Source organism: Neophocaena asiaeorientalis, unplaced genomic scaffold (genome assembly GCF_003031525.2).
Source record: "Neophocaena asiaeorientalis asiaeorientalis breed wild unplaced genomic scaffold, Neophocaena_asiaeorientalis_V1.1 scaffold533, whole genome shotgun sequence".
Lineage (NCBI taxonomy): Eukaryota > Metazoa > Chordata > Mammalia > Artiodactyla > Phocoenidae > Neophocaena > Neophocaena asiaeorientalis.
Window position 1 is genome coordinate 744,634 of NW_020172671.1, and position 15,315 is coordinate 759,948.

A 15,315-nucleotide genomic window follows, 5' to 3' on the forward strand; every position below is an offset into this window, starting at 1 on the left:
TTTTCATTTCTAATCTTATTGATTTGAGTCCACTCCCTCTTTTTTTTGATGAGTCTGGCTAATGGTTTATCAATTTTGTTTATCTTCTCAAAGAACCAGCTTTTAGTTTTATTTATCTTTGCTATTGTTTTCTTTGTTTCTATTTCATTTACTTCTGCTATGATCTTGATGATTTCTTTCCTTCTGCTAACTTTGGGTTTTGTTTGTTCTTCTTTCTCTAGTGCCTTTAGGTGTAATGTTAGATTTTTTATTTGAGGTTTTTCTTGTTTTTGAGGTAGGCTTGTATAGCTATAAACTTCCCTCTTAGAACTGCTTTTGCTGCATCCCATAGGTTTTGGATCATCGTGTTTTCATTGTCATTTTTCTCTAGGTATTTTTTGATTTCCTCTTTTACTTCTTCAATTATCTCTTGGTTATTTAGCAACATATTGTTTAGCCTCAATGTGAGTGTGTTTTTTTACGGTTTTTTTCCCTGTAATTGATTTCTAATCTCATAACGTTGTGGTCAGAAAAGATGCTTGATGTGATTTCAATTGTCTTTAATTTCCTGAGAGTTGATTTATGACCCAAGATATTATATCCTGGAGAATGTTCTGTGTGCACTTGAGAAGAAAGTATAATCTGCTGTTTTTGGATGGAATGTCCTATAAATATCAACTTTTTCCATCCCCTCACTTTCAGTGTGAATGTGTCCCTAGGTCTGAAGTAGGTCTCTTTTAGATAGCATATATATGGGTCTTGTTTTTGTATCCATTCAGCAAGCCTGTGTCTTTTGGTTGGAGTGTTTAATCTCTTCACGTTTTAGGTAATTATCTATATGTATGTTCCTATTACCATTTTCTTAATTGTTTTCATTTTGTTTTTGTAGGTCCTTTTCTTCTCTTGTTTTTCCCACTTAGAGAAGTTCCTTTAGTATTTGTTATAGAGCTGGTTTGGTGGTGCTGAATTCTCTTAACTTTTGCTTGTCTGTAAAGCTTTTTATTTCTCCATCAAATCTGAATGAGATCCTTGCCAGGTAGAGTAATCTTGGTTGTAGGTTCTTCCCTTTCATCACTTTAAGTATATCATGCCACTCTGGTCTGGCTTGTAGAGTTTCTGCTGAGAAATCAGCTGTTAACCTTATGGGATTTCCCTTGTATGTTATTTGTTGTTTTTCCCTTGCTGCTTTCAATAATTTTTCTTTGCTGTTAATTTTTGGTAATTTGATTAATATGTGTTTTGGCGTGTTTCTCCTTGGGTTTATCCTATATGGGACTCTCTGCACTTCCTTGACTTGGGAGGCTATTTCCCATGTTAGGGAAGTTTTCAACTCTAATCTCTTCAAGTATTTTCTTGGGTTCTTTCTCTGTCTCTTCTCCTCCTGGAACCCCTATAATGTGAATGTTTCTGCATTTAATGTTGTCCCAGAGGTCTCTTAGGCTGTCTTCATTTCTTTTCATTCATTTGTTTTTTTTTCTGTTCCGCATCAGTGAATTCCACCATTCTGTCTTCTAGGTCACTTATCTGTTTTTCTGCCTCACTTATTCTGCTATTGATTCTTTCTAGTGTATTTTTCATTTCATTTATTATATTGTTCATCTCTCTTTATTTGTTTTTTAATGCTTCTATATCTTTGTTAAACATTTCTTGCATCTTCTCAATCTTTGCCTCCATTCTCTCTCCGAGGTCTGTATCATCTTCACTATCATTATTCTGATTTCTCTTTCTGGAAGATTGCCTATCTCCATTTCATTTAGTTGTTTTTCTGGGGTTTTATCTTGTTTCTTCATCTGTTACATAGCCCTCTGCCTTTTCATCTTGTCTATCTTTCTGTGAATGTGGTTTTCCTTCCACAGGTTGCAGGATTGTATTTCTTCTTCCTTTTGCTGTCTGCCCTCTTGGTGATAACACTTTTTGATGTCACCCTAATGGTGATATTTCGGGGTTTTTTTAAATCTAATTTTTGCAGCCATCATCATCATCCTTAGTTAATTTCATGTATCCAGAAATGAAGGTATACATCATCCTTGACAGCTCTGTATTAGAAGAAAGAATATTAAATGCATTTATATAAAAGGCAAAAGTTACATACTTGTACAATACAAAAAATATGTTCGAATGTAGGACTATAGTTGTTATTTCTAATGGATACACCCATAATGCCTAGAGTGATTATAAGGAAAATCAGGCATTGAGCATAATTGAAATTTAATAGATCTTCTCTTTTATTTTATATTGTACTTGAGAGCTTGAGGAATATTTCTGAGTGCATTTATTTAGGGCTTTTAAGCTTTTATTCTAGCATGAAGGGACTAACTAAGAAGATTAGAATGCACTGTGAATGCTGAGGTTACACATCTTGTAAATAAACACATATTAAAGAAGTTTTTAATTTAAGTTTACTGATAACTGGTTCAAAAAGTGTATTAAAAACATGTTAAAACTATTCGAAGACTCTTTTCAGAGTTTTTTTGAGAATGGTGTAAGACTCCCTCCTCTGTGGCCCAGAAGCACCCCTTATTGTCAGGGATGGGGGTTGCATAAAAAGTTGTCTTAAGCAGTCTGAGTCTAAACCAAGGTCTTTGAAAGGATATCGAGATTAATTAGCTGTTGACGCTGGATGCAAAGAGCAGAATTTTAAGTGACATATCCATTGTTGAGAAAATACAAATATTGATATAAAGTCACCTACCAACCCAGTGAATCCTTCCCAGAAAGTAAAGAAAAGAATGAATTAGTTTTACTATTGAAAATGGATTAAATCAGACCATGATACACATGATAGGCAATCTGCTAAAGAGACGCAAAAAGAGAAAAAAAAATTAACCCATTTATATAGACAAGTAGATATAATCATTTCACATGTTAATTGTCCTTATCAAAAGAAAAAGGATAGTGCATTATGTTGTTTATAAACCACCTGGTCTCTTCTATCTTTTTTTTTTTTTTAAATAGTAACCTGAATGCACTATCCTTGTCTTCTTTATGACAAGAAGGAAGTTACATCCTGAAGCCAAGCACCTAAGCTTTAACTCTCACAGAAACAGGGTGACAGGGCACCATCCATCTTCATGTTCACATTTCAAAGAGATGACTCCCATGGCCTCCAAGTGAGACATTCTTGGGGTGCAAAACTGGAAAGAGGTTTATTTAGCTTTTAAAACATTTACATACATCTGAAAGAAAAAGAGAAAGCAATCATTTGTAATTGCAAAATTTCTAAAAGAAATGCTAAAGAGAGGTGGGAGGGGAGGAGAGTTATTTTTCCCTTTTGTTATTAGGGAAATTTTGAATTTTTTTTAGATTTGCATTTGCACTTATAATTTTTCTTTCTGTGACTATTTTATAATAAAACTACAATTTTCTATTTATCTCTATTGCTGTTTCTGCTTTATCTTGGCAATTTGCACTCATCTAAATATACAGCAAGTCCACAGTAAAATACAAAGCAAAACAATTGTCAGGGTTACAATAAGATGAATTTAAAAATTCAGTGCAATATTAGCCTTTACGTTTATTGTACCAGTGGTGAATGGTTAAAGCACATTTTTGATTAGCAATGGTCAAAATTTTTCTTTCATCATACATTAATTTTACAAACTGTTGTGATGTCTATATTGCTTATACTTTCAAATGATTAACAGTATGAGTATTACTTTGTAGTTTCATATGAAATATTACCTAATTCCGTCCTGTGGAGTAGCTTCATTCTGGAGCCTGAATCTAAATTGTTAGCTAAGTGTTTTCCTTCACAGGCCCAGTAAATTTCTCCTAGTTCTCATCAATCACATAAGTAACATTATATTTATGAGATGATCTGGGCCCTTCAGTAATTATTCATCTTTCAAAATAATTTTTTCTAGACAGGAAACACAAAAATACTCAGAACCATGATCTAGTATTATTATGAGGCACCTATTGAAGGCACATACTGAACTTACAGTGTTTAGTATACATGACTCTAAGTGTTGTAAGTCTTGAGGACAAACCCAGACTGTGGGCCATTTTTTGCCTGAGTCCAAGTCAATAATTGTATTATTATAACAATCAGTTAAATCTACATGATTAACAAGCATCCACTTTTTAAACATATATATGTATATATATATATTCTTTTTTATATTATTTTCCATTATAGGTTATTATAAGATGTTGAGTATGTAGTTCCCTGTGCTAGATAGTAGGTCCTTGTTGGTTACCTATTTCATATACAGTAGTGTGTACATTTTAATCAAAACTCCTAATTTATCTCTCCCCACCCCCTTTCCCCTTTGGTAACCATAGTTTTTTTCTATTTCTCTCTTGTAAATAAATTCATTCATTTTATTCCACATATATGTGATATCATAAGAAATTTGTCTTTGTCTGACTTACTTCACTTAGTATGATAATATATATACACACACTGTATCTTCTTTATCTTTTCATCTGTCGATGGACTTAGGTTGCTTCCATGTCTTGGCTGTGCAGACAGTGCTGCTATGAATGTTGTTGGGGTGCATATATTTTTTCTATAGTTTTCTCCAGATATATGTCCAGGAGTGGGATTGCTGGATCATATGGTAGCTCTATGTTTAGTCTTTTAAGGAAACTCCATGTTGTTCTCCACAGTGGCTGCACCAATTTACATTCCCACCAACAGTGTAGGAGGGTTCCTTTTTCTCCACACCCTCTCCAACATTTATTATTTGTAGACTTTTTGTTGATGGCCATTCTGACCAGTGTGAGGTGATACCTCTTTGCAGTTTTGGTTTCCATTTCTCTAATAATTAGCAATGTTGTGCATCTTTTCATGTGCCTGTTAGCCATCTGTATGTCTCTTTTGGAGAAATGTCTATTAAGGTCTTATGCCCATTTTTTGATTGGGTTGTTAGTTTGTCTTTTGATATTGAGTGGTATGAGCTGCTTGTATATTTTGGAGATTAATCCCTTTTCGGTTGCTCCATTTGCAAATATTTTCTCCCAGTCTGAGGGTTGTCTTTTTGTCTTGTTTATGGTTATGGCTCACGGGCCCAGCCGCTCCGTAGCATGTGAGATCTTCCCAGACCAGGGCACGAACCCGTGTCTCCTGCATCGGGAGGCAGACTCTCAACCACTGCGCCACCAAGGAAGCCCTGATCCCATTTTTTAATTTTTGCTTTTATTTCCATTACTCAAGGAGATGGATACAAAAAAATATTGCTGCGATTTGTGTCAAAAAGTGTTCTGCCTATGTTTTCCTCTAGAAGTTTTATAGTATCCAGTCTTACATTAAGGTCTTTAAACCACTTTGAGTTTATTTTTATATATGATGTTAGAGAATCTTCTAATTTCATTCCTTTACATGTAGCTGTTCAGTTTTCCCAGCACCACTTGTTGAAGAGACTGTCATTTCTCCATTGTATATTCTTGCCTCCTTTGTTGTAGATTAATTGACCATAAGTGCATGGGTTTATTTTCAGGCTTTCTATCCTGTTCCACTGATTGATGTGTCTGTTTTTGTGCAAGTACCATACTGTTTTGATGACTGTAGCTTTGTAGTACAGTCTGAAGTCAGGGAGCCAGATTCTTCCAGCTCTGTTCATCTTTCTCAATATTGCTTTAGCTGTTTGGGGTCTTCTCTGTTTCTTTACACATTTTCAGGAGGATAGGTGTTAACTCTTCTCTAAGTGTTTGGTAGAATTTGTCTGTGAAGCAATCTGGCCCTTGCCTTTTATTTGTTGGGAGTTTTTAAATTACTGATTCAATTTCAATACTGGTAATCGGTGTGTTCATATTTTCTACTTCTTCCTGGTTCAGTCTTGGGAGATTGTACCTTCCTCAGAATTTATCCATTTCTTCTAGGTTGTCCATTTTATTGGCATATAGTTGCTTGTGGTAGTCTCTTATGATCCTTTGTATTTCTGTGGTGTCAGTTGTAACTTCTCCTCTTTCATTTCTGATTTTGTTGATTTGGGCCCTCTCGTTTTGTTTGGTGAGTCTGGCTAAAGGTTTTTCAATTTTGTTTACCTTTTCAAAGAACCATCTTTTAGTGTTTTTAATTTCATTGATCTTTTCTATTGTTTTCTTAGTCTCTAACTCATTTATTTCTGCTCTGATCTTTATAATTTCTTCCTTTCTACTAACTTTGGGTTGTGTTTGTTTGTGTTTCTCTAGTTGCTTTAGGTGTAAGGTTGGGTTGTTTATTTGAGATTTTTCTTATGTCCTGAAGTAAGCTTGCATCACTATAAACGTCCCTGTTAGAACTGCTTTTGCTGGGTCCCATAGGTTTTGGATTGTCATGTTTTCATTTTCATTTGTCTCTAGGTATTTTTCGATTTCCTCTTTGATTTCTTTAACGATCCATTGGTTGTTTAGTAGCATATCATTTAGCCTCCATGTGTTTGAATAAATATCCACTTTTGTTTATTTATCTCTACCTGGACTGGAAGGGACTTGTATCTCAAAGTTAATCAAGAGACTTTACACCTGTCTACTGCAGTCTTAAACTATGAATGCCAGATTTCTGTGTCTCTTATGTGATAGTTTTCCTGCTGCATCTTCCTTGCAATCAAACTAGTAAACACAACACTGTGTGTGTGTGTGTGTGTATGTGTGTGTTTGTGTGTGTGTCAAATTTAGTTACTGAGTATCTGGATGTATATCAGTTACTTTTACTTTGATATTATAAAAAATTTGGTAAGATGGCCTCAGTTTTACTCTGCCAATAATTGGATTCTTGGATTTATAAGACCAGATCATGTCTATACTGGTATAAGAGAGAAATTATGTCAGGCCAGTTAAACAGTCAGGGAGGACTTCATTCAAGACTATTGCAATAGGGGCAAAGACTAATGAGATTTAAGACTACTGTTATAGGGAAGACAAACTGAACTCAACTCTTCTGGACAAGGTGGGATGGTGTTTAAATGCTGGGGTGAGCTAGTAGAAAAGTACTGGAAAACTTTAGGTGGGAGATTAGTCAATATTAATATGCCATCTGTGTTTGCTAGTAGTTACTTAGCAAAGTTGGGCTCTTCGCTCCCACAGAATCAGGAAAACAGGAATGCTATCTCCTTTGATGATTTTATTTCAGATCTATGGCTTCCAAGTCCTTGAGAGAGACATTCCTGGTTGTAGAAGATTTACACCTCAAAGGGCAGAGAAAGGATTTACAATTGCAAGTTTTCTAATGTAAATTCTTCCATTTTCCTCAGTCTTTCCTTCTGGCTTTCCAAATCATTTTTAACTTTACTCTTAGAATGACGTCCATCCAGTAAATACCAGCAATTAATTTGCTTATAATGTGGACCTCCTAAATCCCTCATAAATCTTGAAAGACTGTATTCTCATAAGTATTCCAAATGTGACAGAGATAGTAGTTGTTTAAGAACTGCAGGCAACATTCCTGGCTTCCCATATTTTTCCATCATCAAAGCTAATCATGATCCTGAAGGGATTTTAGAGCCCAATTTACCCATGCTTACTCAATAGAAAAGTCTTAAATTTGCAGAGGGTAGTTCATCTAGCTAGTATTCCAAAAGAGCAGAGCACTAGGAGGGAGACTTTTTATAATTTAGGGTCTCTTAAACTACTGTTATGTGGCTGTAAGAACTTCATCTGGTCCACTTAATCTTGGAACTGCCATTTGCATCCCACCCTCATCACCAAATTGTTGGAGAAATATAATTAACAAAAAAATCTCCTGCCAACCCAGTCAATCCTCTCCACAAAATGTAGAAAGAATGAAACAGTTTTAATATTGAATAAGCATTCAACTAGACTGTGATGGACATCATAGGCAATCTGCTAAAGAAATTGCAAAGAGAACTAAATCTTACCCTTTATATATCAGGCAGATACAATCTATTTACATACATGTTAATTGACCGTATCAAAAGGGAAAATAGAACTTCTATCTTTATGAAAAGCAGGAAATTAACATCATGAAGCTATATGCCTAGGCTTAAACTCCCACAGAAACAGGGAGACAGGGTGACATTTTCCTTGATGTTCACATTTCAAAGAGGTAACACTAAGGCCTGCAAGAAAGTCATTCATGTAGTGCAAAAATTGACAAGAGGCTTATTTAGCTTAAAAGATTTACATACATCTGTAACAAACATTATAATTTATAATTTCAAGTTTCATAAGAGAAATGCTAGAGAGAAAGGGGGAATTTTTCTTTACCTTATGATATTGGGGAAATGTTTAATTTAATCCTTTTTTTTTAAGATTTATATTTACCCTTATACCACCAATGGGTTGTGGGAACTAGGTAGAATCATGGCCAATAGAACAAATTGGCAGTGGAACCATTAGTCTATGTATGTTAGCTGTTCTTTATGAAATACTGACAAACTTATATGTGCTAGAGGTTTTGGGCTGGTAAAAGAGTTCAGGATTGAGATGGATATAGGAGGGTATAATAAAGAGGAATGATTTAATCTCATAATATTCACTATGAGATAGATTGTTGGCATATTTGATATGGTATAGCTGATGCACATCCTATAGTTTTAAGCTCTCATGCCCATTTCATAATGGATTTACTTTACTTTCTTTCATGTCTCTGAGCTTGAGTCCTCACTCTTGCCCGTAAACCTGTCTCTTTACCATAGCTCAAAAGACTAGTTCTTTTGAACTCATCAATTTGAAAATTGAAAGTTCACATGCCACAAAGTTTTCAAACGATAATGCGTATGTGTATGTATATGAATACATACAGATATACACATATGTTACAAAGGAGAATGTATGTGTTCGTATCTTTTACATTATAATAATTTTAAATTTGCTTTGGCAAGAAGAAAGTGAATATAGTCTAAAATTCTATAATATCTTATAGTATCTTTATATCTCACACTATTCCTTAATATTATTCACAGTCCCATAATTAAATCATAATATTTAACTAGGTTCATTTGTGATGGATTCCCATAAATTCTGTAACACTGGGCACTGCTGGCATAGCTGTATTGCTAATGCAGTCTGCTGATAATGTTCTGTAGTTTTGGTGGCTGACCAGTGAGCAGGACATTCTGCTGCCATGGTGGCTTCAAGGATACAGTCCTCCATGTTGCCCTCTGCTGGTCTAATTATAGTATAGCCTCCATCCAGGACACTGCTCTCTTAGGATACCCTTTTTATTAGGAAGGGAAATTTTATACCTTCTCTCCTCATGCAATTTTTCAGAAATCTTCATGGTTCTACCAATAAAGTAGGTAAACACTTAAGAATTTCTTCTTTTAAAAACCTATTTTTTTAGTATGTAATTTAAAAGTCCTAGTCATTATGGATATTTTACTCAGCAGTGAATCCATTTTTTTTTTCTCTTTGTATTCTTGACCGACTTTTCCCCTCAAGATCTTATTTACTCGTTTGCTTTCTGGTTTTATATGACCCTTGGCTTCAGTTCAAATATGTGACTAAAACATTATTAATTACAGAGGAAACATTAAGTAATTTCCCCTGTTAGGGTTATAAAATTGAGCATTACTGAATGAGATTATTAATGCCTAGATTCAGTGATGCAATAGCAGAATATTCTTTAAAATAAAATTATTCCCACTACAACATACATGACATGACTAGCCTGACATCAGTATTGCGAATGTTTATATTATACTCCTTGCCATTTTATTGTTTTGCACAGTACTTAAATATTTTTCACAATGTTTCTTTAGAACAAAGTTCTATGAAACTTGAATGTCAAAATGAAGTACATTCCTGGTGTTAAAAAAACAAGTTAAAGATTTTTATAGATTCTTTTTTCTTTTCAGTTCAAAAAGAAGTGTAAGATTTTCAATGATCTAAAATTTAGTATCTTGGCACTGTTGGTGGAAATGTAAATTGATACAGCCACTATGGAGAACAGTATGGAGGTTCCTTAAAAAACTAAAAATAGAACTACCATACGACCCAGCAATCCCACTACTGGACACATACCCTGAGAAAACCATAATTCAAAAAGAGTCATATACCACAATATTCATTGCATCTCTATTTACAATAGCCAGGACATGGAAACAACCTAAGTGTCCATCGACAGTTGAATGGATAAAGAAGATGTGGCACATATATACAACGGAATATTATTCAGCCATTAAATAGAAACGAAATTGATTTGTAGTGAGGTGGATGGACCTGGATCCTGTCATACAAAGTGAAGTTAGAAAGAGAAAAACAAATACAGTATGCTAACACATATATATAGAATCTTAAAAAAAAAAAGGTTCTGAAGAACCTAGGGGCAGGACAGGAATAAAGATGCAGATGTAGAGAATGGACTTGAGGACACAGGGAGGGGGAAAGGTAATTTGGGACAAAGTGAGAGAGTGGCATGGACATAGATACACTACCAAATGTAAAATACATAGCTAGTGGGAAGCAACCACATAGCACAAGGAGATCAGCTCAGTGCTTTGTGACCACTTAGAGGGGTGGCTAGGGAGGGTGGGAGGGAGACACAAGAGGGAGGAGATATGGGGCTATATGTATATGTATAGCTGATTCACTTTGTTATAAAGCAGAAACTAACACACCATTGTAAAGCAATTATACTCCAATAAAGATGTTAAAAAAAATAAGAGGGCAAATACATTTTTGGAAATTGTGGAAATGAGAAAAAAAAAACCAAGGAAACGTAGTAAGTATCAAAGAATAAAAAGATAAGCAGATAGACATCTAGAAATGAAAAGGAATATGAAATAGGTGTAGAACTTTCTAGAGCAGAAAGAGGCTCCAGGTCCTAACCCTGCCATCCCTTCTCCTAAATGTGTGAAGCTACTTCAGGCAAAACGTCCCTGTACCAACAGGCACGTGAAGAGATGCTCAACATCACTAATTATTAGAGAAATGCAAATCAAAAGTACCTTGAGGTACCACTTCACACCGGTCAGAATGGCCATCATCAAAAAATCAACAAACAATAAATGTGAGAGACAGTGTGGAGAAAAGGGAACCCTCTTGCTCCGTTGGTGGGAACGTAAATTAGTACAATCATTATGGAGAACAATATGGAGGTTCCTTAAAAAATTAAAACTAGAACTACCATACGATCCAGCAATCCCACTCCTGGGCATATATCTGGAGAAAACCATAATTCAAAAAGATACACACACCCCAGTGTTCGTTGCAGTAATATTTACAGTAGCCAGGACATGGAAGCAACCTAAATGTCCATTCACACAGGAGCGGATAAGAAGATGTGCTACACATATGCAATAGATTACTACTCAGCTATAAAAAAAAAAGAATGAGATAATGTCATTTGCAGCAACATGGATGGACCTAGAGATTGTCATACTGAATGAAGTAAGTCAGACAGAGAAAGACAAATATCGTATGATATCGTTTACAAGTGGAATCTAAAAAAATTAGTACAAATGAACTTATTTACAAAACAGAAATAGAGTCACAGATGTAGAAAACAGTTTATGGTTACCGAGGGTGAAGACGGAGGAGGGATAAATTGGGAGATTGGGATTGACATATACACACTACTATATATAAAAATATAACTAACAAGGACCTGCTGTATAGCACATGGAACTCTACTCTGTAATGACCTATATGGGAAAGGAATCTAAAGAAGAGTGGATATGTGTATATGTATAACTGCTTCACTTTGCTGTACAGCAGAAACTAACACAACATTGTAAATCAACTAGACTCCAATAAAATTTTAAAAAATAAATAAATTAAAAAAATAAAATTTAGCCTCTTGCCTCAGGGATATGAAAGATCTAACCTAGTTAAACACATAAAATAGTACTTGTTTATAATAAACCTTGATCAGTAAATTATGTTGTTTGTTCTGTTATAACAACACAGTCTTATAAGTTTATCTGACACTTGTTTGCTTCTAGCCAAGAAAGTATTGAGAAACACATCTGTCTCATAATTTGCATACAGAGGGTATTTTAATAATCCATTTCTCCCTTCTCTGTCCATCCGTTTTTAGGCTGACTGGAAGCTTTGTGCCAGACTTGATAGTAAGCATGAGTAGCCAAATGTGGCTGCACCTTCAAACAGATGAAAGTGTCGGATCTATTGGCTTCAAGGTTAACTACAAAGGTAATGATAAATTGCTACTTTGGGAAATATGTTACCTTAATAAAACCAGAGAATACTTTTAAATTCAAGTTTAATTGTATCTATAAAATAAAATTTTCACAGCATATAAGAATGTGTTTCAACAAAATACTTGCCTCTTTAAATTAACTATAAATGTTGATTTCACTTTTCTTTAAATAAAATTTTTTTTTTTCCCTTTAAAATGTATATATTTTGCATACGTGATCTCTCCCTCAGTCCACTATACAGTGCCTGTGCTTTAGGCACTCTGGACTCCTAGCCTTTCCCAGAATAGACAATGTGATTTTATAAACTTTATACAAATTGCCTGGCAAAAAATCTACTAATTATTAAATACTTAAATACAAAGTAAAGAATTAATTTCTTAAAGAATCCAGGGTACCAACTATTACTATTTTTATTTTTATTTTGTAATTCGTCAGTGTATCTCTCAGATCAAATACATGGTATCAGTGTTCAGATTATCAACTCCTATGTAAATTACAGATCACAAAAGTGTTAAATTGCTACTGCCTATCCCAATATTGATAGTTTTGCAGATTAATGATGAATTACATGTGTGTAACACAATCTTTTGTTTTAGTTCCATTTATAAGAGATAGATGCAAACATTGTGAAATCATATCTTTGACACACAATTAACTTTTTTAAAATTAATTAATTTATTATTTTTGGCTGTGTTCGGTCTTTGTTTCTGTGTGAGGACTTTCTCTAGTTGCGGCAAGCGGGGTCCACTCTTCATCGCGGTGCACAGGCCTCTCACTATCGCGGCCTCTCTTGTTGCGGAGCACGGGCTCCAGACGCGCAGGCTCAGTAGTTGTGGCTCACGGGTCTAGTTGCTCTGTGGCATGTGGGATCTTCCCAGACCAGGGCTCGAACCCGTGTCCCCTGCATTGGCAGGCAGATTCTCAACCACTGCGCCACCAGGGAAGCCCACAATTAACTTTTTTTAAAGTCAAATAGAGACAGTGGATATACAGGTATACACACAACGTACATATTAGAAAAGCAATTTTGAAATTCTGACTGAAAATATGTATATGTTATTAAGTTAAATTCTATGCTTTAAAAGATAAAAATGTGAAAGAGACCATCAGAAAGTTATGCTGCTTGAATTTATTTTTTCTATTGTAAAAGTCATTATTCTCTATCTTATCAATTAAACAATGGATTATTAAGTAGACAGAATTCTATTACTTGCATAATAATAATTTTTAAACAGACTTTACTTTTTCAGACATCGGCTTGCCATGCCTTTGTATCCTGGCACAGGGAAATGAATGCATGATGTTGTCAGGGAGACGGGACACATGCATTCTGTGTTTTTAACTTGAGACTAAATTTGGTACTATATTAATTTGAATAGTTCAGGAAATCTGTATAAATGTCAGTTTAAAAAAATAAAAAGGTTAGCCTGATTATGATTTAAATATATTCTTCCTCCATTTAAAATCCACATCTATCCCCAGTAAATAAAACAAAGTTACAAAGTTTAAAGAATGGTCAGCTTCTGTTGCAAATATCTATGTCTTGATTGTTTTCTTTTTCCTTACTTTTCCCCTGTAAATTATAATCCTCTTGGCTTTATTATTTTCTTCACCCTAAGAAATTTAAACTGTTAGAAAGTCTGGAGTGATTTAAACCATAGAAACTGTATTAATCATTAACGACAATGCTTCAGCAAAGAACGCAGTTATTAAAGCTCACGAACAGTTTAGAACCGCAGGGGAGACCTGTCGATATTTACAACTCTTGAACTGCTCTCCACTCCACTGCAGTTCAAGAGCTGGAAGTACCTTGTAAAGTAGCAGAATTAAACATTATTTTGTTTTGTTTTCTGCTCAGATTTCAACAAATAATTTAAAAATATATGTACTGCCTAAGGATCTGCTATGTGCCAGCTACTGAATGAGTTGTTGAGTATAGAAAGAACAGCCAGGGACTTCCGCCGGTGGTACAGTGGTTAAGACTCCATGCTCCACTGCAGGGGCTGGGGTTGCATCCCTGGTCGGAGAACTAAGATAGGATCCTGATCACCACGTGGTGTGGCCAAAAGGAAAAGAAACAACAGCTGGATATTTTCTCTCTTAGGAAGATCATAATATAGTGACAGAGAAAAATATATCCAACTATCCATATACAGATATCCACCAAAGTGAGATTTGAAACAAACCAACCCAGGAGATTCTTAATGAATAATTCCCTTATTCTTTCCCTCCCTTCAATCTGGTCTCTTTCAGTCTAACATGCACACTGCTAATGATGATTTCCTAGCAGCAGGGAGGTGATCATATTACACTACAGCGTAAAATGTTTCCAAAATTTTTATTGCCTAAAGATGAAGTGCAGAAGCTCCACAGATCTTATCTTTCACCTTTTTTCTCCCTACAATCCAGTTTTATAAAACGATCCATAATTCTCTGAACCCAGAAAGTTGTTTCACACTTCTCCTTACACTCAATAAATTCTATCTGGATCCATATTCTATTTCTAACTCAGCATCACAACACTCATGCCGTGAGACAATGTTCAAATATTTCTTCTTCTGTGAAGCCTTCCTTAACTCCCCCCATTACAAAAGAACACTTAACTCTGTTTTATAAACGCTGTATCATATATACTACATAACCAGATGAAATGCATCATATTCATCTTTATATTTCCATTAGCAACCCCCTGCTATATCATCATAGGTAATTAATGATTGTTCAATAAAGCTGAACAAATGAGTTGACCTATATAATATGATGTAATACAGGGTAAAGTATGTCCTCAAAAGTTTAGTTTTCTTACTGTGAAAAACGTGTTTTTGCATCCTCCATAATATAAAATCTGAGCTCAAAGTTGAAGTAGGGTTCATTTTGAGAAGTTTCAAATTTTTATGTGTAGATAACTTTAGCAGCTTCGCCTACTATAAATAATTTTCATAATTACCATGCTCTCTGTTAAGTAGTCTGTTGGTTCTAAATGGAACACCTGCTAAAAAAACTTTCCAGATTTGATCTAAAGATATCTTTTTCTTATCATCCATAGATTGTGCATGAGATAGCATTAAAAGTGGATCTCCTGTAAATTAAATTTGTGTTTTATTGTACATTTTGTTTTTGAGAGTAAGAGAGAACTTAGCTATAAAACCACTTTGTCATTTTTACTCAAAGGTAAATATTTAGGAAATTTAATTTTTTTCTATGGCTATAAGTCTCTTCATATCCTTTCCTGGATTAATTTTGATTATTTATATTTTGTTAGAAATTTTTCTAGGATATAGATAATAGTTTT

The 15,315-nt window shown here is 34.6% G+C and overlaps 1 protein-coding gene across 2 annotated transcripts in view; it reads left to right on the forward strand.

Moving 5' to 3' along the window:
- CSMD3 (CUB and Sushi multiple domains 3) overlaps window positions 1-15,315 on the forward strand; it is a 1,062,125-nt gene that overhangs the window by 514,086 nt on the left and 532,724 nt on the right. For both annotated transcript variants that reach the window (XM_024739588.1, XM_024739590.1), the window contains one exon: window positions 11,903-12,015. In XM_024739588.1, the coding sequence (XP_024595356.1) occupies window positions 11,903-12,015 (113 nt within the window). The remainder of the gene's footprint in view (window positions 1-11,902; window positions 12,016-15,315) is intronic.